Source organism: Sipha flava, unplaced genomic scaffold, assembly GCF_003268045.1.
Source record: "Sipha flava isolate LNK unplaced genomic scaffold, YSA_version1 47_pilon_pilon, whole genome shotgun sequence".
Lineage (NCBI taxonomy): Eukaryota > Metazoa > Arthropoda > Insecta > Hemiptera > Aphididae > Sipha > Sipha flava.
In genome coordinates, this window is record NW_020273276.1 from 1,204,554 (window position 1) to 1,232,177 (window position 27,624).

The window sequence follows — 27,624 nt, forward strand, 5'->3', positions numbered from 1 at the left end:
CATTATTTGTTGTTTATAATAAAGGAGCGGCAGTAATGTGAAAAACAGTATCCGCTTGGTCCTCGATTCAAAACGGAAAAAAAAAAGTTCAGTCGGTGATAAAAATGACGATTTTCGGACATTAATATCTAAACAACCGTTTGTGGTGTGTTTATGAAATCTAGAGCACGTGCATATCTCGCAAGTTTCAATAAATGAGCTAAATTTGACAATTTGAAATAGTTTTTGAGTTATAAGGGTGTCGAAAGCAGCTTCAAATGGTTCGTGTAATATATACACAGCGTGTTGCTCGTCAGTTATTTTAACTCGGACTTGGCTGGACACGCGGTAGCATATAACATATCCTTCGGATAGGGCGTGCGTTCGGGCGGCCCATCAATATTTAGCCGTCCCTTACTCGGAAAATAGTTCACCGCCACACACGCACACGCACACCACCGTACACACCCATTATCGACTGGAGGCGACTCGAAGAAAGACAAATAAAAAGCGACGGACGTGTATCTAGGACGCGGAGCGAAAACGATACATAGTGCACCGGGACGTCACACGAATACGCACTGTCGGACGCGCGTAATAATTAATAACACGGGGCCAGTAGTGATCGGGCGCGAGCGCGGGCCAACGTGTTATCATGTATTAATGCGGTGCCGTCGGTCGGGTTCGGTCGGAGGGAACGGGTTAAAAACATAATGACGGGTTACGCGGATGATACCGTGTGCGTGCGCGCGTGACGTACGCCCGTCGTACCGTATCCGAATACCGTATTCCACGCGATCGACGGAAACCTTGGTGGCCCGGGGTCGACTCGTCGGAGAATCGGTCGGGGGGGGGGGGGGGGGGGGGGCTCGAGCAGTAGTCGTACGGACGTGCTTAACGTCATCGTGTCGCGTGTTCCGGGCGACTGTGACGACAGGTCGGACTCGCGCGAAACGACCCGCGGACGTATTTCGGTTGTGCGCTCGTACGGTGCCCGGCGCGGTTATCGGGACGACGGCGACGGATCGCGCGGTCCTCGCGGGCTGCTAACGAAAACGTTCGGTCTTCGGCGAAACACCGCCGCCGGCATGGGCGCGCCCACCACGCTTACCGTTACCGGTATCGTGTTCCTCTCGATGGGCGTTTTCATCGGATGGTTCGCTTTCCCGAGAATGATACACAACAAAATCTTGGAGGTGAGCCGACCGCGATAGGCGTCCCGCGGGATCTCAACGTTTCAACCGTCGACGTCCGACGACCGTAACGCGTCAACGCACGTCCGGTTCGCTATAGGTTTTATGAAATATTGTTCCTATACGCGTGCACGATGGACGTCTCCTAAGGGTCGAGCTACCGTGTACGGGTTGTGTTGAACGAGCGGATTGAGGTACATCATGAATGAACGTCCCGTGTAGCGTCTGCGTCGTAGTCAATCCGTTCGTGGTGTTGGTAATGTTTCAACTTGAGATATTAGTAACCATCATCCTCTCGAATACGCGTTCCGAGCAGGTGGGATGAGAATCGTATTTTTTTCCAATTCGACCGGTAATTTACGTAAAATAACTGAACACACGTATCCCATATTGTAAATAACAATGGATATTTTGGAAATCGTAAAGATATGACCTGTTCACATTCTTCAGTTGAATTTTTCTATCCGAGAAAGATTAACAGCCATTCGCATCAGTTGAAGGATTTTTCACTGCACATTAATGTCTAATAATACCGGTATAGAATTTTTATTGTTGCTAATAATGAAAACAATATAAGTTTTTTTAAAAACCTGAATGTTACACATAGGACCAGTACAAATTAAAACATTTTGTCTAAATATTGTTTCTGCTTAATCTTATAAATAAAATTATTCGGCTATAAATAAATATAATTCAACAACATATTATCAATGATACGAGTATATAATTTATTAACTTTCGTGATTCAGTAGAAAATGCTTTAAAATTTATACGAATTAGATAATTAATATTCACTTATTATAATTGATTATGGATTATAGAAATGTAGTGAAAACATTGTTTTGAAAAATATCTAATAGGTAACGTTTATTTTCTAGAGTATATCACAAAGACTAAAATTAATATTAGGTTATGAATTTCAACACTCATTTATGCATAATTTTAAACCAATATTTAAATTTAAATAAATCTATGTTATGTCTGTAAATCTACAAAATATTTCCACAGGCCTTCCAAAATCTAAAATTAGTATTTATCGTGTTCTAATTTATCCTGTTATGATGATTATATGCATTTATGGTTAAATGTAACCCTATAAAAATGCTAATTTGAACATGTTTCAGAATTTGATTGATTAGTAAAACATATAAATTAATGATTAAATTATGTATAGGAATGTAAGACCAATAAGTTCAATTCGGGAATGATATTTATTTCTTGTTTATGTTTTTTTTTACACTATGTAAAACATAATATTGCTAATGATAACTACCTAGAAATCATAATAACTTAAATAATAATAACATACAAACAACACATAATCGCGTTTCTGTTTTATCAGCAACGCATAATAAATATACATTAATAGAGAGTCCTAAAGTCTAGGAAGTATGGAATTATTATTACCTAGTCGTACAAATTGCAGCTATACAAATACATAGCGGTTATGACTTGCAAAAATCCAGAGAGAAGAATCTATATGTTAATACCAATAACAACTTTTGAATGTTGAATGATATACGCATTATAATAATAAATATTAATTTGTTGATTATTGAATACTAAAATCGTATTAACTTTTCTTAAGTCTTCAAGTGAGATCAACCAATTATTATGCAATATATTTTCATACAGCTACAGTTTGAATTGTTTTCAAAATACGTAAATACACGTTACATTACTTTCTTAGTTTCTTTGTTCAATCAACTTTTTTTTTTTTACTCTTGTTTTTCGATTTTTCTGAATTATTTTTGAAGTTCCTTACACAACGGCAGTCATAGCAAGTAACAATCTTCTTTTTTTTTTTTTTATAAATAAATATATTTTACTGAATCAAGTGGATAACTCAGATACAACGTCAAATAATTTTTATCGTGAACACATCAAACGAAATACGTAAAACTATTATTATAATATTATGATTTTGTAAACATATGTAGAAATATCAAGTTATATATAACTAAACAATCTATACTGTTTTTAAATCCATGGGAATGACAAAACATGTTTGTAACATGTTAAGAGATCGAAGACAGATCATAATCACAGGAAAGTTCATAGGTTTAAACATAAACCTACAAATCTAGTCGTGCAATGGGACAGCATTCCAAATCTGCAAACCATATCGGTGGAATGAGAATGTCATTCCATATCTGACAGTTAAGCTGTTCGAGTATGGTATACTGATAGTAATAAAAGAACAGAATAAAACATAAGTTTTGTACAGATTCCATTAAAATGATTATAATAAAACATCATGACACTTCATAGAAAAACCATAGCAATACATAATAATTATCAACTGTGAACTTAATTTTAATTTATTTATTTTAATTGAGTCCTGGTAAAAAAAAAAAAATATTAGGTAAGTTGGGTCCCAGGAAAAAAAAGGTAGTAGGTAAATTGAGTTCCAACTATAAACTATACTATCTCACCGTAGTCGTTTTAGAAAAGACAATTCACTTTGTTTCTTTCGGTTATCGATTCCATTGTGATCAAATAACTTCGTAACGATGTAACTTTGATTATGTCTAATTAAGATACGTATATAGACATATACGTACATTAGTTTGTTGTATATTATGTGTCAGTTATCAGTTAACACTAATATTGATGATAGTTCTTATGATTATTCACAGATACGAGTGTACAAAATTTGAGCATTTTCATTATATTTTTCGTAGCGTGCATTGCGTACTGTACGTATATTTTAAGTTTTTATCGAAAATGTAATAAAAAACATAATAATATTAAAATTGACGTCTAATAAAAATTATTAGATATTTAAAAAAAAAAATTGTTTACTTTGAACTTAACCTACTACCCTTTATTTCCCGGGACCCAATTTACCGATAAAAGATTATTTAGACCTTATTACCAACTTCCATAGTCACTTACAATATTAGATATGTCAATATTGTATTTATTCGTTTTCAGAGAATTTTTTTTTTCTCTGTGGACGTGATTATGAGATTATACATATATTATTAGTTTTTAAACCAATTTTTTTTTATTTCCTAAACACAAAAATATTTTCGTTTTTATTTGTTTGATACAGAAGAAATGGGGATTTCGTTAAATTTATGTGTACCAATTATTGACATAAAATTTGTATTTATAAAAATATAGTTGGAGTAATAATTTAATATTGTTTTTGTTATTTTCTACAGAAAGATATCTAATCCATACTTTTAAAAGACATTTCAACAAGGTTACATATAATTCCTATGTCAACCTTTAAAAATATAGAATTATTATTATACAATAGATGGTTCTAGTAATTGTTATATAGTTATTTTATAGTTAACTATTATATAATTAATGCAAGAACTATGTACTACTTTATTCTTTTTAATCTTGTAGAACAATCTAGAATTAAAAAAACTTACAAAATGTGACATAATTTTAAAACACATCAAAGTCCAAAGTATATCACTATTATATTATATTTCGTTTGAATTAAGTATATGACGTTGAATATTATCCAAATAGTATACAGATTTTTTATGGCTGAATACATTTTAAGGAAGATTTTAACACATTTTTTAAGAGTTTTATGAAATCCGTTATATGGTGATGTTCATCAATAATCTATTTAAAATCCATGAAAGTACAACAGCGAAAACACATAATGTTAAATGGCACATTATCATTTTCCAATGATGAAACATAAGGATATTGTAATATTTAACCGCACAGATGCTAAAATATGTAAATAAACTATACGTGTGAAAAAATAATATTTACATAGTCGAATTATATATACGCTGACTATATCTCATAATTTCGTCCTCAAATACTATTCTCAAATCACAGTCTTTCTTTTGTCCATCCAACATCCAATAAATTACAACTTATGCAGGTTCAATAAAAGTAGTAAATTAAATATTCATAAATAAGAAATGTTAAATCTAAAAAACCATAAGTGCCAATTACTCAAACACTAGAAGTCCAAATTTATCATACTAATTTTTTAAATATTAGTTTATATTATTATATGTTGTTTCAAATTTTCAAATATTAACGACCAACTATTACATTGAAGAATATATTTATATTAGCTGAAACTTCATTCCATATTACACAATATTATTTGAGCATATTTTAATTACGCGATTTTTCCCGGATTTAAGATAATATTAACATATTTTTCTTCCGTTTCATATACCGTTCAATTTCTACAAATTTTTAAAAAAATTTTAAATACCCTATTCTTTTTTAGTATCAAGTCCATTTTAGTTTTTACCAATTCTGATTCTCTTCAGTTACAACTATACAGTTTATCTTTCACATTCAAAATAATTTTTAAACTCTCCTCGAGATATAAAGTAATTTTATCTAAGTTAATAATTGTTTTGTTAAGAAAACAAAAATTATTTATTAAATAAGCTAAATCATATTTTAAATTTTTGTCTTCAAATAATTATTTTGCATTTGTAATTGATTTTAATCTGCTTCGTCAAATATTACAGATTTCATTGAATCAAATTATTTAAATAATATTATACTGCATATCTCTATCTTGTTATTATTGCTTGGAGTGGTAAAAGTGAAACCAGGAATAATTTTACATAGTTTGATAATTCGACGAGAGTTTTTTAAATCCTTTTTTAATGGTCGCTATTAATTTATCAATAGTAGATTATTAATTTCGTAAACATTCGCTAATTCTATAAATCTTAAGTTCTAAATACGTTAAAAGGTTTATATTAGGAAATAACATAGTCAAAGAATAGGCGGCTTTAACTATATATGACGTGGTGTCAGAAACAAAAAAAAAATTAATATATTTAATAAATACCATTTAAAATTAACGAGATTCTAAACAATTTACATATATGAAAGTTTATGTGTTATGTTCAAAATATGCTAAAATATGCAACACAAAATTGTTCTTTTTATTTAAGAATATAAAATAATATATGAATATAAATCGTGAACATATATCTGACGACCAATCAATTTGGACTTAAGGAAAAAGCATGCAAATTTATAGAAATCTTAACCCTACTAGTAACATACTTTATACTAAATTAAATACATTTTTAATTTTTTGAGCGGACATTTAATGTGTTATTCTTGATCAATTAATATTATAATTTGATAAATAAAGTGATGAAAATACAATGTTTTGGATACAAAAATTCCATTTTCAAAATGTTTAAATATTTAAAATAATAACTTAATTATACTATATAGTAAATATCATTATGATACAATAATGAATTACTAATTCTGCTTAAAGAAAATAAACTATTAAATTTGATAATGCAACACAAAAACTCAATTTGATTATTTGAATAAATTATCCAGTGATGAATTACTCTTTTAACATAATAAATACTATATGCGTATTAATGAATATATTTACTCTAATTATACTCATATAGAAATCAGAATCTACTTTAAATGGTGGAATATTCGTACTACGTGTAATAAATATTAATTATTTATATTCAATTAATGTGGAATTAATTCAAAACATTTCCATTAATATCGTATTTTATCAATTCCTTTATTTTATATCACTCTAACCAAACATCATAATATAAAAATGAACTCGTCAAATACTTAATAAATAGTAGGTTCCATATTTTTACACAATTTAAAAATATAAATATAAATTGTGTGCACGCTGTGGTGCATGAAAGTACATAGAAATAATGTACGTATATATTTACGAGTTAACACTACGAATCGTGTGAACTCATGATCCCACATCGAAAATGTTGTTTCCGTCTGGGATTTAGCCTTAATATATAGTTTTTTTTAGAAAAACCATGAATATTTGAGTCTATCGAGTGTACTCGTGTAAATAAACTATAACTAATTGATTTTTTAACTAATATAATTATATATTATTCTGATTTATTTATCTATTATCACTGAAATACTGAATATTTAGATATTATATTTTATTATAAAGGAAACTCTATCGTTATATTTTGTATACAAAAACAATTTAAACGCAATATTTAATTTCGTTATAGTAAATAAAATTAAAAATAGATTTAATATACGATTTTATATATTATAAAAATATTATAATATGCATAATATATTTATGATTCAAATTTTAATCGTAGCTTACGTAACCAATTTTCTAAAACCTATCAATTTAATAAGTCATAGCTCTTTCTACAACCTTATATCGTTAATATTAACTAATAACTTGGCCAAACAGTATTGCACAGTACAGTTAGTATCACGAAATATTTTAGTTTTTTTTTTTCACATATAAAAATAATCAAGCTTATTCTCGAATATATACGTTTTATATTATTATTTTAGTTAATTATTAAACTGATGAGTAATACTCGTATATATATATACCTAATTCGAAAATACAGTTGTTACTAAACGTAATAAGTGAAATGTATGTGCGCAACTCAAAACAAGATTTCCTTACACAATTATACATTCGATTTTGATGAAAATACAATAATTTTGTACAGAGATTTATACTTGTTGTTTTAAAGTAATAACAGACTATTGTTATATTTCGTGAGCTCATATACTATCACGTGGACACATCTGAAACGTGATGACACGCTTAGAACAATCTACCTGTTTTGTCACATTATCAAGTTTTCATACTTTATCACGTCACAGTTACTCAGTATAGTCTGGGTTCTGTCTACAAACTGTGTTCATACATGTTTTTTTCCTAAAATAAAATTTAAATGGATATAGAAATTTCAAGTAGTTCAGAGTTAGGAAAAGAACTAGAAACTACAACTGTTTTTGTGGTTTGAAATGAAGTAAATAATAAAAACAATCCGATTAAGCTAGGTGCATGCAATCAATAAAAAAAGAAAAAAAGTTGGTGAATTCCATCGTTTAATTTGTGAATTACGGAACGAACTAAGATAGTTTCACGTGTATTTCCGGATAACAAAAGAAGAATGTGATTAGTTGCATGATTTTTTTTTAAAAAGACATACAAAGAAAAATACTCGATTTCGAAAACCTATTAGTTATGAACAAAATTCGTGAGGTCATGTCAGTCAAAAATGTATGCGATGTTAGAAAATCAAAACGTGCTGTCACGCGTGAAGTTGGAAATGTGATGTGAGAAGCGTAAAGTGACATTAGTGTGGTGCTGATACATTAGAATTCTATATAAATCTTTATCCCACACTTTTTTCCTGTGGTGTGATCCCATACGATATCACGTGAGCTCATGCAGCGTGATAATAGTTACATATATTATTACTAATTACAGTATAGGAATAAACTATTCCTACCTTTAATGGCATTGGACTATTAAGCCAGGAATCTTTTCTTACGATAGGTACATGAAGAAATTATTGGTAATCTATTATTTTTGGTGTGTTAGTGTTTCGGGCGATTAACGTAAGAATTGAGTGCGAGCATCTGATTGTCTACTTCAAATTTCGGGAGGAAATACTTTTATTGATTACAGATACAGATATTTTTAGTTCATTACTTGAAAAATGAAATTCAGATGTGAATTATTTATTCTAAGAAGTATATGTGTGTGTTGTTCCCGTATACATATGAACTGTCACTTTTCAGTTTTGGCTTCTGTTGAATAATATAAATTCCAAATTTACGCCAATCAGTATTGTTATTGTATTATTTATTTGAACATTTTAAATATGACATAAAAATCAAAATCAAAAATGAATTCAAAATTCAACTCATAAAACTAAATATTACCGATGTTTTATTAAATCTACCAAGTACATAGTTGAATCTATCGGTAGACAAAACTAGATCTTTTTAGTATGAATTACTGAGGATAGATTTCAGAACTTCTGAACTGAAAATTAATACTGACATCAACTAGTATAGTGTATGCCCAGTTTAAAAACCAAGAGTTGTTTTGATGCAAGATTGTTTATGCATGTATTGTATACTATAAAAGAATATACTACATATATTTTATGACCTTCTTTTAACTACCAGTATTGAGTAGTTTAAATTATGTTTTGAAGTGGAGGGTTGCAATTATAAAATCATCTAAAGTCCTTATACTTGACTTGATTGCTGATTTGTATAAGCAGATGATTTGATCCATAAAACTAAATTAAATTAAAATAATGACAATATATTATATAAATTATGTGAGCATATAATATTTTATATTATACTGCATACAAATAAAATACAATTAGTTTTAATCTGTGAGCCACGATCAATATTTAATGAATATAAATACCTATACAATTTTTTAAGAAGAATTAAAATTATTAACATTAATATATATATATATAATATTATATATAATTATATATATATATATATATACTATATAATTAATATTACCAACAAAATTAACTAATATTACTAACAATATATAACTTATAACTATAATTTTTTCTTAAAAAAGGGACATTCATGGTAAATATATCCGCAGAGAGCTTACTAAAATATGCGTTGGTCTGATTGCCAGTTGGTACAGATGGATTTAATTAAACATTAAATTTCTCGTTCACTAATATTTTGACCTAGTCTTAAAACGACTTACAGTAGGTATTAATGGTATTAACAACTAATTATCCCTAGTAGCTTGAACGTGAGATTTATATTTTAAATTAATTGGAATTAACGAATGATGTTTAAAAAAAAATAAAAATAATATTATTTATGAGTAGTTATTTTCTTATGACCCACTCGGTTATTTGCATTTCATAATTATAATGATATAGTTACTATTAGTTACTATAATAGTTATTTTTATTTATATAAGTCATATTATAATCTATATTTTACCTTTCGCTCATAATTGCTATTCAAATCTCTCGACTAATCTTTTGTTAAAATATTTATTTTCGTCTTCTATTGAATATTTTGTTTTACGAAATGACATGCATAAGAATAATAAATGATTCCATCAAACCATCAACGTGGCTTAAAAATAGGTCAATTATTCGAATAAAAATCATTCAAGCTATTTTTTTAATATATGAATTATAATTAAAGACCGGATATAATTGCATTAAAAAGATGCCAAAATTGCAATATAAATATGTTAAAATTGCAATGAAAAATACATTAAAATTAGTAGTAAAATCATATCAAATACACTCATTAATTACTTACTTTAATAATATTATGGTCTAAAACTAGATGTTTATCTGTTTATCATATAATACAAAATACAGATAATAAGTAATTTATTATCTAATAGTATAATGATTAGTAGATATCTGATAGTAGATAAAAAAAGTTTCCAATTTTTCTAATACATTGATCATATGTATTTTGTAAACATTATAGAAAATTAATAAAGAGCTATAGATTTATTACATTAATATTGTATAGTATTCTTATTTTTCTAGGTTAATGACGTGAAAGGAGTGGTTAGTGTTTTGTCGGATAGCTGAAACCAACTAAACCACTTTGCACGTCATTAATTTTCGAATGGGTGACCGTTTAAAAATTTAGTGATATACTGTTCTTGGTTCTAATTGATAAAAACATTATTTTTTATTTACTTTTATAATATACTATCAATAACTCATATTCGATAAAATATATTTATTAATTATTGTTGATCTCACATGCATTGATTTTATTATTAATTATGTACATTTAAAATAAAAATACTTTTATTTTGATAAAATATTAAAGCTTAAGATAATATCAGAACTATGCTTATATGTTCTTTAAATAATATAATGTAAAATCTTTATAATATTTAATTGTATAAATTATATTATTTTTCAACAGTTATATTAACGTTATTAATAATAAAAGTAATTTATTATTTGAAGTATTCACATGCACACTGAAACTATAAACAGCAACCAGTTTTGTTATTGATTTATTAATATATTTTAATAATTAATTTAATAATCTTAAAGAATTGTTTTCAGGCCAATATTTATCATAAAATTAGTATGAATTTCTACAACTATTATTCAAATCCACAGAACATTTTTTTCAGGCAAAAAACTCTTTTTCTATTTTGATTATTGTTTAGAGGTTAAATAATTTTTAAATCTGAAAAAACGTATTTCAGAAAATCTATTGGTCACCACGATACATATGAGTTCTTGAAAAATTTGTAAAATCTGGGAATGTTACGACGAATTAAAAATAAGTTAGTAATTTTCAAGCAGACAACTCATTGTTTTTTTTTTTTTTTTTTTTTAAACCATATATTACTCCCTGGTTTTAATAAATATATCATATTTTGTAATAAACTATTGCTTCGTAAATAAAAATTATTATAAAATATTTTGAATTTATCTTTCATCAAATTATCAAAAATGCATTTTATGATCATTATCATGTACATATTTTGAGGACAATATTGTTTTTTTGCTTATATTTATACCATAATTTTGAGTTTCAACCAGTTTTTTTAAATACAATTTATTTTTCAAGTTATTTATTTCAAATGTTCAATTTAAATTTCAATTTATAGGAAAAATTGTGCTTACACACTAAATTATGATACTTATTATATCTAAATTTTATTATTTTTATCGTAATATATTCGAAATGACGAAAATTAAAACATGGGTTATTGTTCGTCTTTACCTCCCAATAATTTCAGTAGACGTGGAGAGAAATTTTTTAAAGTGTAAATATTTATAAACAGATAATCGTCGTTCATATCGTAAATATTTATAAACAGATAATCGTCGTTCATTTACTTTTGATAACATCAAATACACTCTATATACAATGCAATTATTTTTATTTTTGAGTAATTTGAAAGCTTTGATAAATTTATAAAACAAATATTTGTACATTTTTAGGTCATTTTTTGTCATTTTTATGTCATATTCGCATCATTCTTTAGGTAATTTTTAATGTTTTTAAGGTCATCCTAACTTCCGAGCTCTACTAATTAAGATAAATATGTTTATATAATAAGCAGTGTTATGTTCTTTAAAAATATAAAAGATTATGATATATATATTATTATAAACATATCTATGAGCATATCAGACAACAATAAATTTTATTGTACGTAATGTAATATAAATCTAATTCAATATTTTTAGTAATTTATCTAAGTTTAATCTGAATTAATGTTATGCATTTATAACTTTATTATTTTTGAAGAAGCATATGGTGTTTAGGTTAGTGTATTAATATGTAAGAGATTGTACAATCAAGTTTTATTAAAACGATAACAAATGTATGTTTTTTGTGTAAATTTATAAAATGATTTAATTTATAATTTTAAAATCAGTTAAATAAGCATAAAAATGTTTTTTTTTTTTTTTAGAGCAAAGCTATAAATCCAAGATCTCCCATGCGTCAAATGTGGGAACATCCGCCAATAACTGCAGATTTTAAAATTTTTTTGTTCAACGTAACTAATCCCGAAGAAGCACAAAAAGGAGAAAAAGTTATACTGAAAGAAGTCGGGCCATATTTTTATCAGTAAGTTATAATTTTACAATAATACTTTACACTAAAAATACATGGTTTATAAATTAAATGTTTTTATTCAGTGAATGGAAATTTAAAGAAGATTTGGAAGACGATTCTAAATCGGATACCGTTGAATTTAGTTTCAAAAACACTTTTATTTTTGATGAAATGATGACACTACCTTTAACCGGAGAAGAAATTATAACTATGCCTCATTTAGCTATGCTAGTATGTTTATCCATTTATTACTATCCAATCGATTAATTATATCTTAATAAATGATAACTTAATATTTTCATTCATACATTTAATACTCAAGTAAATATATATATATATATATATATAAATGTAAATATTTATGTTCTTATTATTGTCAAAATATGTCATAAAAAACATATAGTATCAAAAATGATTTTACTTTACATTACTTTTTAATTGATGATTGTATAAAAAAGTACCTGTTATAGATATATCCATCTATGTTTGTTTTTTTTTGTTTTTGCTGATTATTTGGTTGTTGATAATTTTACTCGTAATTGGAGATACGGTATCCGGGGCTATATTGCCAGTATTATCTGAGTCCAAAGGTCACCGCGTATAACAGTACCTGTAGTCAGATTAATGTTAGGATTATGACTGCAACGCGTTATATAGAAATAGTATAGTGAAACTATAATATAATATAATATAATAATCATATAATGAAGTGTATTATTCTATTTGAAGGAATATTCTCCCGAAGGTTGATCCGCTTGCCAGTTGGTGTCAAAAACTAAGTATATTGTCAATTGGTATAAAATATAGAATTTTCCATTCGGTAAAAGGTTCAGGGCTGAACATAATCCGAGAGTGACGTAGAAATGCGTGTGCACTGCCAGCCCGCGAATTTTCAAATATTTAAAATATGAATTTACGTCAAAATATGAGATTTCGTTTAAAATAAAAAAAGTCTGATTTCATTCAGGGAGTTATGAAACCTGTTTATTTTTAATCAGAATAAATAAATCTGCATTTAGTAAAATTACATATTTATATAAAAATCCACGCCCTATTGATAATAATATTTGATCACTAAAATCATGGGCCATTGTAAAATCCACCCAAAGTGAACAGGTAAAAATAAGGTATATGGTGATTTATATGTCCCAGAAAAAACTGCACATAAAATATGTACATGTAAATTCCGTTCGCAAAAATAGAAAGATATAAAAATGAATTTGAAAATTCTGCTCCGAAAAAAAAAAAAATTTAGAAACCGAAATGGTTTTAGATTACTTTGAAAATTTTTAATTAGTTCTAAGCCAAATGATTATAGATTAACACAATTTTTAGATTATTTATCAAATAATTATATAAATAATTAAGCAATTTCTCCTCCAAATATATAGTTAAAAAAAGTTTAAAAAAATAAATGTATACATGCAAAATATAATTAGAAAATATAAAAATAATGAAATATTTATTGATGATTATGTAGAAAACGTGGCTCATTTTGGAAATTTCGGAAAAAAAAAATATACTTAAGTATATAAATATATAAGTAATATATAAGTAATATTTATTAATTATAATATAAGTATTTGTTTATTAATTATACATTTATTTGGGTGGAATTCACTTTGGTTAAGTGGTCGTGTTTGTGCTTAATACCGTATTTGCGTCTATATAGTAAAACCTTGATTGCGCTTACTACAATTTAATACTTGTTTGCGCCCAAATTATTATATATAAATTTATCAACGTTACAGTAAAATTTAAATGTCTAGTATTAAAATACTCACCATACTCAAAAACTGTAAATTTGTAGTACATGTAAAAATTACAATATTTTTTTTTATATCATTAATTGCAACTATTTTTTATTTATTTTTTATTGAAAATAAAAACATCGGCTACTAAGCCATTAGTTTTTTAATTAGATTTTTTTTTTTTTTTATATAAGTTTAACTTTTTCATTAGGTCTTAAATTTGGTTGATTAATTTGATTTCCTTTAAGAAGTTGATTATGTTGACATTTGATTGGAGATCGGATTGTACAGCATTATTTAATTTATGTGTTATGTGGTCTTTGGCTCTTGAGTCTAATTACAACCATTGATTTGCCATTGGATGATAAAATATTTACACATCGTAAATACTTTTGAACTTTAACAATATTTTTAAGAAATATACATTTGTATGTTCCTACAAAGGTAAATTCTATCACAAATTAATTTAATTTCCTTGTAATATAACGCATCAAAACTATTTTTTGTAATTACAGAACGTATAATTTTAATTGGACGATCAATCATATCTAAGGCTCTTTTTTTTAAAAGCATTTTGAATAAGATAACCATTTAACTTTTTTCATCCATATTATAGTTATAAATTAAATTGTTATTCGTAGTTGGATTTCCATTTTCAATAAGTCTTGCTAAACAGGATTTCATTGTATAACACTACGTAACATTACCAGATTTACTTTCGTAAACATTTTAAATTTAAAACTATCGACAGTAAGTAAATCTTTAAAACATTTTTATTAAAACATAAACACGTTATCACGTGCGATGACAATAGACTAACAATAACGTTCGACTAGTAGTAAAATACCTAATCGAAGTAATAAAAATTATTTACAAGACACAAATGTAGGTATGAATATATGATTATAACAGACAGATAAAGAAATTAATTTTTTTATTAAATAGAGCTTTAAAAATTAAAATATTTAATTTTGTATAACTATTTTCATTATAGGACCACTACACCTTGTTATCAAATTTATTGATTGGTAATGTATTACTGGAATAATTAGTAGGTATATTTTATTCTATTTGTTTAAAGTCAACAAAAAGCGGGAATTAAAGTTATACTGCGATGTTGTCAAATTAATATATAGGCTCAAATAATACTTAATATAATAATAAATTATAGCACAATATACTTATTATAATAACATTTTATTAAGTACAAAGTTTTTCTAGATAGACATAAATACGGTATTTAGTCACAAATACAGTCCATCCCGGTTACATGTACCTTATTCAATTTATTTATGGTGGAATTTACCACTTTTAGGCTGAATTTATATGCACCCGAAAATATATATCAGAGATGATGTGGTGTATGTAATTATATTTATACATATAAACATTTAAAAATATAATAAATATATTAATTATTTTAAAATATATATATATTTTACTCCAAATTTAAGTAAATAATTATAATCTATATTTTATTTTAAGAATATTTGGTATGATAAAATACCGGTTAAGAATGTATAAATACAATATTGGTCATTTTTTTCAAAGTAATTATAATAATATACTTAATATTTACTACTATAATATTTTATTGAACGAACTTAATTTAAAATGTATTTGATATTACACAATTTGAGTTCATTAGATAAATCAGTATTCATAATAACTTAAATTATTTATCCTCCCATTTGACACTGAGCTACTGAGATTCTACTTTATTAGAAATATAGCAAATTTTATTACGTAAAGGTTGGTCTGTACGAGTAAGCATTACATATACCATAGAAAGTAGTTGAATTAGTTTCTACTTTAATAGTAAGTTTACTATTAGCAGTTTCCATTTATTTTTATTTTTTTCTTTGATTAAAAATAAACATTTATTAACTTAGCTAAATCTGACCAACAATTGTCTGGTTTTTTTATGTTATTTTCCCACATATACTAAAATAAAACAAGAAAATTACAGTATTTTATACCTTTATAAGTTTAACCGACATTCATCTTGTACTTAAATAATTCTTTAAATTACATTTATAAACACAAAAAACAAAAATCCTACAAAACTGACCAGAGCTAATTATAAATAAAATGAAATCAAAATACATAAAAAAAAACAATCCATTTGTTGGTAATTATAAATATTTTACTCATAAGTAAAAAATAGTAATTATAAATTATTTATAAAAATTATTTAAAAAACAAAAAAAAAAAAAATGCATTGAATTAGACTGAAGGTAGTAAATTTTCAAACTACTTTAAACTTAAATAAACATATTTCTGAGCACTTCAGAAAATAAATTATATTTTGAAACAATTCAATTTTGAGCGCATCATCTTAAAATAACAAAAATTATTATTTTTGTAATTTAAATTATTTAGCCAAAAAATATAAATATTAATTTTTATTGTTTCAATTACTACAAGTAGAGTTTGAAATAAAAAAAAACATTTAATACGTATTCGACTTTTTCAGGGAATGGTGACAATGACTAAAATGACAAAACCAGCAGCAATAGGCTTAATTAATAAAGCCATTCCTCTGTTATATCCAGATCAAACTAATGCTTTTATGACTGCAACTGCTAATGATATTATGTGGAATGGTTTGGATATAAACTGTACGTCTTCGGAGTTTCCAGCCGTTGCAGTTTGTACACAAATAAGACAAAACTCAGCAAGCTTACACAAAATCAACAATAATCATTTCAAATTTTCCTTACTAGGAGTGGTATGAAAATATTAATGATAATGCATTTAGAATTTACAATATATCAGTTTTAAATACATTAAATGAACACTTAACCAAAATCTTATATGGATTTAAAATAAATGCACAAAACTAAATGTATCTTAAAACATAACACAGAAAACGAGTTTAAGAATCATAAGAAAGCATAATTATTTTTAATAGGTAAATAGTAGTGATACTTGAAAATTTTCTAAACCAGATATAAATACATTATACTTATATTCATCAATTAAAATATTAATGAAAAAAAGACGAAAATTCTAGGTCAGATGAGACTCTATGGTCGGATGAGATGCAGGGATGAATGCTATTGCATTATTAGTCTTTTAAACTTAAAACCAATGTAAAATTATTCTCGAAAAATGTTTCTGAGTGAAAGAGGTCGGGTTAAATAGTTTTTACTTCTAAAGGTGGTTGATATAATAGTTCTTTGGTAGTATTCTAGTTTTCCTCAGAATCTAAAAACTGCCAATATTTAATAAATAAATGCCATCCTTATTTTAAACACAATTGTTATCCTATAATATTTCTTTTTAATATGACACAAACAAAGGGGCAGTTTTAACCTCCATCACAAAATACATTATATATTCTGTTTTAGCATAGTATAATGTTTATTATTATAATTATATATTGCTACGAATAACTTATGCTTCATAAAAAATGGATGGTTCTGAAATAAATGAGGTCAAAAGTACAAGTCAAAAGTTTTTGACGGTCGGTGTTATCATTTATAAAAAATTGGTGTAAATACTATTTATTTTAAAACCGATATTAATTTACACAATTTTTTCAGTACTATACCTGCAATAACACTATTAATGCATTTCTCCGTGTAGTAGCAAGTACGTTTATTACATCAGTAACCTCGTACTTAACAGTAACATAATCTATACATTGTATTCATAGTTATAAAAAAGGAAAATTTTAATATACATTTACAAAAGTAAAATAAAATGATTGAAAATGAATCTAAATGATTCACTATTGAGAGTCCAAAATTTAAAAGTATCATGTTTTAAAGTTAATGTAAAGGATATGGTGTCTATTTGGACGTATACATTCCTTAAACATAAATGTATTTTGTCCTAATAGGTATTTAATTATAATTTCTTTAGTGATATTATCACTAAACTGTAGTCGCGATCGATAGTATGATTTTTCAAGTGTTGAAGTGTCCCGTGACAGCGTTCGATTTCAGTAATATATATATATATATATGAATGGACACAATCTTACGGATATTGATTTCAAGACATGAAATTTATAACTTTTGTACTCCCCACTCTTTACGAATTAAATAATTAAATATTTTTTTTTTCTAACCCATGAAAGTTAATTCAAATTTCCCAATTTTTCTCAACGACCCTTTACCAATGATTCGTTTAGAAAAATGGAACGGTTGAAAGCAATCGCTACGTAGTGAACCGCGGGTTGAAAATGCCCATGGATGTCGGTCAGGTGATTCGGTTCAATGGCAAGCACAAGATGGACGTGTGGCCGGGTGACGAGTGTAATCGGATATACGGAACGGATACAACAATATTTCAACCATTCATCTCGACAGACACCAACTTGGCCAGCTTCAGTGGTGACCTTTGCCGGTAAAGCTACAGCACGTTATATTCAAATGTCTACAGCGATGATATTATAGCTGATATGGTTTAACGCACAAACGCCGATTATTCTAAGACTAGGTTTTTTATTAAATTTCCATCTATATGAAATATCTAATACACGATGGATTTAATATTTTTTTCTGTATAGAATATTTCTTAATATTTGTTTTATTTTAACAAATTTTTAAATTATTTTTTTGAGTTATTAAAACCTTTGAATAAGCATTTTTAACACGTACATGTAAGTACAATTATTGTATTAAATATTTATTTTTAATTACTAGCTTTATAAACTACCAAAATTCTTTAATAAAATATAATTTTTTCAATATTTCGAGGACTGATTATATTTTATTTAAAATATAAATACTTTAACTGTACTAAGAATCACAAATATATATATAAAACTAGATATTTCACGACATAATAAAAATGTTAAGTTCGCGATTTCTCAAAAGATTATTTGTAGTGGAGAGTGATTTTTTTATAATAATTTCAATTTTATATCGAATTCAATTGAATCACTCTTTATCACAGTATTAGTATTTATAATCATTTGGATTTAAGAACTTTTATGTTTGAAAATATCGTTTTATTTTTAAATATTTTATTTCAAATGTTGAGAATAAATTCACAAATTGTATACCAATCTAATATAATTTGAATTAGTTTTTAATATAAATATAATATAGTGTTAAAATTATCAAACTAAATTAATTGTTATTTACATTAAAAGTTCTTTATATACATATTCTGCTTTTTTTTTTTTTTTTGTTTCATTAATAAAAATAAAAATTGTAGGTTCCGTTACAAGAAATATATATAGAAGCTCAAATAAATATAACAATAAAGTTACTAAAAAAACATTATATGTTTGAGTAATGACCTAACCTTTTAAACCTACATTTTGAAAATATATTTACGATGAATAAAACATTTTACATCAAGTAGAAAAGTATCATTTTTTTGCATCGATGATGTTGTTTTAAATGCTGACAGTATTTTATTAAAAATTTATCTGAATTTATCCTTATGAAAATGTTTTGCTTCTATATATTTATTAAAACTTGGACATTGTAACCGAATGTTATAAAGATGTAATTAGATATCTGTTTCATTTAATATAAAAAAATGAAGATAATAACATTTCATTTTTAATGAAAATCTATTATTAAACTAATTTGAAAATCTATAAATCAATAATTTTCTGGTAAAAATATTGTAAAATTAGTTGTTAAATACTTATTTCATCAATTTATTTCAAATATCATTAATTTCAACGAACCAAATTATATGTATTACAAGTAATAATATGATATGCACGTAATTTAAATATTTTCATGGTTTAAATTTTATATTTTAATATGATTTAGATCATTGAATACAGACTATGTTCAAGAAACGCAGTATAATGGTTTAAAGGTGTTTGAATATACAGCTATGTTGGTAAAACCAGAAGAAAAATGTTTCTGTTTGAATAAGAAAAAATGTCTTAAACATGGTGCGTTGGATTTGACAAATTGTTCAGGTTCGTGTGTTTTTTTAGAATTCGACTATATCAGGAGCGTTTTAAAATGTATATACTTACATGGATTAAAAATAATACAAAACGCAACTAATTTTTTCTTAATGATAAGATATCTCGAAATATAATATAAGTAAATAAATAATAGTGTTATTTATATTTAAAAGATATAATGTAAGTTGTATAGTTATTTATTGTATAGTTATAATTGTAAGTGCTATAAAATAAAATAAAAATTATTATGTTACTCAGGTTCTCCGATAATAGCAACTCTTCCGCATTTTTATAAGTCTGAAGAATATTTAAAAGATGTCGATGGATTAAGCCCTAAAGATGAAAATCACAGAATTAAAATGTATTTTGAACCTGTGAGTATATCTCACGTACAAAATTCTATTAAATACAAATTATACAATTTTATTATAATTACTATCGTACATTATTTATTTATTTTTATTATTTATTTATTGGGTTTGCAATTATATTATTTTTCAGATGACTGGCACTCCACTACTTGGTTACAGACGTATGCAATTTAATATGTTTTTGAAAAAAGAACCAAAGATAACAGTTATGAAAACGCTAAACGAAGAAGAGAAATTAGTGCCATTGTTCTGGGTCGAAGAGGTAAAGCAATTTTAACTCTATTTGTAGAAACAATCACATAAATTGTTATAACAATTTTATAAAAACCAATGAATTTATAATTTATAAAAATATTAACTGAGAAGTCACTGGTATTAATTCTTTATGAATAACTTGAATAAAATAACATTCCAAATTCTTTAAAACATTTCAGTGGCTAGGTTTTTTTTTTTTTTAATTAAATTGTGTTTTTTACTCATTTAGCTACCTACAGTATTTTAGTGATTCTAAAATATTATATAAATTATGAAATTGATCAATGTCAATATATGTAAATTCTCTGAATTTTGGTTTCTAAATTAGTGATTCTTAATTTTTTTAATTTGTAACCACTTTGATTTCACGTCTTTCTTCGTTTCTTTCATACTAAAATTGTTTTATTTAAATGAGAAATTAATTTATTTTAAATAATATTATTTTCTGTCACTTGAAAATATAATTGTATAATAAATGTTCGCTAAATTATTTTTGTTCTACACAAAAATAATAAGTGTACATTTTAAATTAAGTTCTGTGACAGTAATTATTATTCTAAAAATCAATATGTAACATCATAAAATTATCTCATATAATCATAAAAATCATCACGTATTTCAGAGTTATTATAATTTTAATGAACATTTTTACAGGGTAATAAATATATGGTACATATTTTTATTTTCAAAACATCTGCATTTGAATCCTTAACTGAGATTATTTTTTACAGAGAAAAAATGTTATTTTAATTCACTAATACATAACATGTACTTTAAAATTAATTGGTTTTAATAAAATAATAAAAATAATAAAAATATTAAAAATTGATAAATGGTTAATACTCATAAATAATATACAAATAAATTAACAAATATTTAATATATAAAAATAAATAAATAAATGCTTAGTCTGGGGTTATATTATATTTGTAAGGTACGGCTGGTTCCGAATTAAAAATGCATCATCAGTTATATATACTGTATATATTACAAATATGTACAGAGTGGCAGAGACTGAAATACCACATTTGAAATTGACGTCACGATTTAAATTGTTGATGTAGAGAGACGAATTAAATAACATGCTGTTGTGAACTTTGGGAATTTTTATTGAAAAACAATTCAGTGCGTAACAGAATATCGAATAGATAATGTCCGTACACGGATATGCATTATTTGAGACGCTCATAAAAAAATTTTCATCACTATATCCAACATTTATACGGAAATTGATACAATTTCTCTTCTAATTGCGCCCTTAAAATTTGAAAAGTTCTCAGCTGGTTGAAATGAACATTCGACTTCAAATACCTCCAAAGGAAGTAGTTCCAGTGCAAAAGATCGGGTCACCAGGATGGCCAAGGAACGTTACCATTTCGAGAAACCAAATTTCCAGGAAAAGTGAAATGGATGATATCTATTAAAATTCTCGCTGCGACAACGTCTTGTTGAAACCAGATGTTTTCAATGTCCATTTCTTTTTCCTCTAGATAAGTGATAAAAAAATCGTGGAACATAGTCACACGGTGGTACAAATACACGCGGAGGGAGATCAAACCATGTACGGATGCGAGCTGTGTGTTAACGATTGATTCGTAATAACGTAAGAAGGCCTCAAAGGCAAACACGCGATATTGAAAGCTTCAATTAAACTTTCTGTCACGCACTACACAATGAGAATTTCGGCAAGGTTGTGTGATATCCCCTCTTCAATTTACGCCGATTACAAATGTAGTCTTTCATTCTTTGTGACTGTTCTAAGATTAATATATAAGTTTTAGTCATGATTTTATTGACTTTGTATGTACCTGAGAATGAATTTTTAATTTGAAACCGATCGTACTTCACAAATATAATAATACTCTAGACATTTATTCATTTATTTATTCATTCATATCTGTACACAAACTATTTGTTTATTTACTTACATTCTTATTTGTTTTTATTTTAATTACAGGGAATTGCTTTGAATAAAACGTGGACCAGTCAAATAAAAAATAAACTATATTTACCAATTACCATCGTCAAATATGCCAAATTCGTACTGGTCGCCTTGGGTATTGTATTTATTATATTAGCAGTGGTCCTCAACTATAATAGTGTTAAAACAATGGAGGTCACACCGAATATTTAATATGCATTTGCAATAATTATTGTAAAATTGAGTTTAGACTTCACAAAAATACTAGTTTTTATTCTAATACACTATGAAAATTCTTACTATTTATTATCTATGTATATATTTTAAGTCACTGGGTTGTAGAGAAATCAAACAATACTGTGAAGAGTAAATTTTGGTTTTTTATTATTTAATTATTATTTTATTGTATGTAAAATTATAGTATGTATTTTAATATGTTATAAAACCAAAATATTGTCTCACTAATAATTATTGTTAATTTATTTAATTATTTTAGACATTTTAGTCAAATTAGTTTTAAGATTAATAATTTATAGTACACAGGTATTTCTGTCCAAATTGTCAGCTTACCTTAAAACCAGCCAATAACCCGATTTGCAAGCAACTGGAGATGTATTGCAAATTCACGAAGATATAATTTACAATTCAAATAAAAATCATTTTGAAATTAAAAAGTTTGAATTATTTGTAAATAATTGAGTGCAAAATACAAGAAATTAAACATATACACATACGGTGTTATTCATTTTATTTATACATTAATATATTTACTTTTTATATATTTTACTTTTTTAGTCTATATATCCTACGATTTCTGGTCATCAATTTACTTATTGTTTACATAGTTAATTAAAATTTTTCCCATTTTCATAAATATTTTTGGATCAGAAAATATTCTACAGTATAAAAATAAATTTTATACTTAACATATATATATTTTTCGTCCTTTATTATTTTAGAATTTTGGCTACAGAAATATTTCAATTATATTCTGACAGAGAACAGTACTTGCCGAACAACAAAAAATATCATATAAAATAATTGGCAGGAACCATTGAAGCTCTTATTTATTTAGTTTGCGTATTTTATTTAAAACTTCGTTGAACATTTACGTACACCATATTGTTAAAAGTTCTCGTAGTACACATTTAACCTTCTATAAATTCAATTTTATTATTTTTATATTATATTTTTTATTATTATAAAAATATGTTACTGTTGGAAGCCACTTCAGGAATCCGCAATCGTCTAAGTCTTGAAAATAATTTACTTATAAACTTTTAGCTACTATTATTCCTTATACATTAATGGTGATTTTGAATCAAGTTTGCTCAAAGTAACTTTTCGAGGATACTTTATAACTTATTGATAAATTAACTATGTTTATTTTTTTGTTCATATTCTGTGTACAGAAAATATTTTACTGATTGAAAATTACTTTTACAAAATAAAGTAAATAGCCGTATGCATGAGGTATTATAGATCTATTTTTTAAAATAAAATATTTCCTACGTTTTATTTTGGACACAGCAATATTACACACATTTTTTTACACATAATTTTAGATAATAAGTACACAAGGAAGAAAAGAAACATGACATGTATTTTTTTAAAAATATAAATTTATTTAATTTGTATATTTTATGTTATAACTTTTAATTAACAATCAACTGAAAATTATAATTACTTATAAACATTATTTTAAGTCATCTGACTTTTAAAATCAAGAAAAAGATGAAAAAATCTAAAAAAAATGTTGTATACTAAATTTTAATGAGGAGTAAAATACTAAATATTCACATCGTTATAATCGAATAATATATTTTTTTTAACGAATCCTCAATGTGGTTTCCTCATCGCCCAGTATATTAGTGGTGTAACCATAACTTGGCATTGACTGGCTGGGGTATTCTGATCCTCCAGGTTGGAGCTTAAGCGCAGTGCTAACCTAACCATTCCTTGTAAAAAGATTTTTGTTCAGGATTTATACAACAAGCCTCGGAACGTTTTGATTAAAACTGTGATAAAATATAATTCGAAATACTGATCGTCGCAAAGAATCAGTACCAAAATGTTACGTATAGAATCTACTCAACATCATGATGTTTTTGTTTATGGTAGGTATATGTATGTGTTTGATGCATATAGCGTGGAAAAAACAATTTTGGAGGTGTAGAAAAAGAAATTGTGAGATTAGAAAACATACAAATTCCGATAATTAAACTGTTTTAAAACGAATAAATGAGTATTCGCACGACTTGGAAGTAGCTGAAATTGAAGCAGAACTGCGGTCACTAAAATTTAATTTCACTCTCATCAAACACTTGAATCAATTTCAATAATAGACCTAACATATGGTATGATGGTTTTATTTATATAAAATTAGTGTTTGTATTTTCCTCGTCGATCGATCATATTATTACTTCTCGGTATATCATCGATTGATTCATGGTAAGGTGATAATGATATAAAAAATATAACATTCTATGGACTATAACATATATAACCTGTACTCCCAATTACAATATTTTTTGTTTCCAATAAATTGACAGTTATTTTTTTGTTTATTGGGTTTTAGTGCTGTATAGTTTTTATTTTCGTATAATATCGTGCAAATCTAAAATTAAAATGATCAAATCAAAACTAAAACCTTATAATCAATTTAATGATTTTATGAAAGAATTCCCAAAAAAAAATGTTTTCAGAAGATAAATCCATATTATATAATAAAATATTTGATATTAAAGTTAATGCTGAGAAACGATGTAGTATAATTCAATAGGTATGTAAGAACAACAAAACACATTCAGGATATTAATCGACAAGAATTTAAGTCAACAAAAACTCAGAAACTCGTATCCGTATATACTTTTTTTATAAAAAAAATCAATTCAATATAGACTTATAGAAAGCGATATTGTCAGAAAATATACCACTTTATAAACTAGAAAATAAAAATTTTCGAGAATATTTAGAAGTGTACACTAAAAAAAGATATACCAAATTAAGTTACTCTCCATGAAGGCTATATTGACGACATATTTGTGAAAAATATAAAAAAAATTAAAAATTTGTTGACAGAAAAAGAAATTTGAGTCTTAATTGACAAAACTATTGATGCAGAAGGACGATATATCACTAACATAATTATTGGAATTTTAGCTATCAAACGATTGAGAGCATTACATCTTTTTGACCGAATGATTGAGAACACTTAAAATTGACAAAAAACTTACCGCTGACCCAAAAGAAAATCCCAAAAATGATACGATTGAGAATGGATTTATGTGGACCGTTGCCATAGTTTGCCATATCATTTATTTGGCTTTGAAAAAATTAAGTATACATACGAGTACAATAAATATTCTTGAAAAAAGTCATAAATTAATAATTATAACCGTATACAAATAAGCGCCTAAAAATATTTAATATATAATATGAATAAAAATTAAAATATATAGGACTTATAATAATATCTAATATCTGTATAGTGTATATATGTATAAAAAAAAATTATAAAATAAATAGAGCTTTTAAAATTACGAAATATATTGACAAATAGTTTGTGCGACAACTGCAAAGCCTAACCGTCATTCTCTTGTATCTGGTATCTACTCGTAAGTTACTATTAACATCCAGCTAATCCGATAAAAGTCCGATAAATATCAAAAGATTATTGTGCTCGTATTATCGATTACATTTAGCAACGTTGAAAAAAAAAAACTCGAGTGTTCTCAATCATATTTTACCGAGAATTTTAATAGTTAATGAACGTGGTAGTATTTTTTGTTATTTTCGGGAAAATAAGAATATACAAACCATTTGAAAATTTTTAAGATTTTTGATCAAACATTAAACTTTAAACTTGCTCTGGCCGCAAGATGTGAAATACGATGAAGTGCTCATATTTGAGACTGATGCTGCGCCTTACATAGCTAAGGTGGGTAAAATGATTTAAAATTTGTAGATATTCTAAAATAATACAAACAACATTCTTCAAATCAAAAAACTATAATCGTTTAAGTTAATCATAAAAATGTTGAAATAAAAAGTAATATTATTACAAGTAACGATGAAAACAAAAAGATTTTGGAATATGTAAGCGTGTCAAAAATCCAAACCAAAGGAAATGGAAATTAATATATTATGATTTACTCCATTAATACCACCGAATTTTAATTCATTAAAAAATAATTAAATATATTTTCCAGTGCGATTAGGAGAAGTTGACGAAAATCTGTTCAATTTACCTAGGACATTGCTTTAACCCATTGCAGAAGATTTACGTATGGAAAGAGGAGTCGTGGTTCAATTCAAGTAAAACTATTTTAAATTTACATTGATCAAAACAATAATTAATTTCTTCGCTATTTAGACGTTAATTTGTAGGCATTGATCAACTTATGGATCAAAAACTTACCGTAGGCGATGTTGGAGTGGTGTTAAAAACGAAAAAAAATATGCTTTTTATCTAGTGACAAAACAATATGTAACAGCACGTCGATGTTATCATTGTCACATACATAAAAGTCGCATATAGAAAAAATGCGAGAAAAGAAAATCAAACTAGGCATTCCTCAAATTGACTGTGGAATAGACGGATTGGGGTGGTCAAAAATTAAACCACTTATTGACGATATTTTTTCCGGATCCGGAATTCAAATTTGTTTGTATATCAACAAATTAAGTATCGGAAATAACGGAATATTTTACTGTTTCTTAATCATATAACCTATTTTAAGATATTCTATCGTCCATTACCATCTCAAATGAAAATATATATAATACCAAAAAAATGATTGGAAATTAAAGACAAGTTAAGTGTCTTAATACTACTGATTGATATTGTATATATAAAATCAAATAATTTGAAGAATGACTTGGTAGACGTTGTAAACTTAGAATA

At 26.2% G+C, this 27,624-nt stretch overlaps 1 protein-coding gene across 3 annotated transcripts; it reads left to right on the forward strand.

Moving 5' to 3' along the window:
• The first annotated feature begins 859 nt into the window (after positions 1-859).
• LOC112689880 (sensory neuron membrane protein 1-like) lies at positions 860-23,139 on the forward strand. 3 transcript variants are annotated; one of them, XM_025563753.1, is made up of 9 exons: positions 860-1,175; positions 12,385-12,542; positions 12,614-12,761; positions 16,758-17,012; positions 18,423-18,637; positions 20,026-20,180; positions 20,430-20,545; positions 20,673-20,804; positions 22,755-23,137. In XM_025563753.1, exons 1-9 carry the CDS (start codon positions 1,068-1,070, stop codon positions 22,929-22,931), a joined length of 1,464 nt encoding a protein of 487 aa, XP_025419538.1. In that variant the 5' UTR covers positions 860-1,067; the 3' UTR covers positions 22,932-23,137. The 3 variants fall into 3 exon arrangements, with proteins under 3 accessions (XP_025419538.1, XP_025419540.1, XP_025419539.1); XM_025563755.1 differs by lacking the exon at positions 860-1,175 and adding an exon at positions 1,202-1,366 and having other exon boundaries at positions 22,755-23,138; XM_025563754.1 differs by lacking the exon at positions 860-1,175 and adding an exon at positions 1,355-1,428 and having other exon boundaries at positions 22,755-23,139.
• Positions 23,140-27,624: the final 4,485 nt, after the last annotated feature.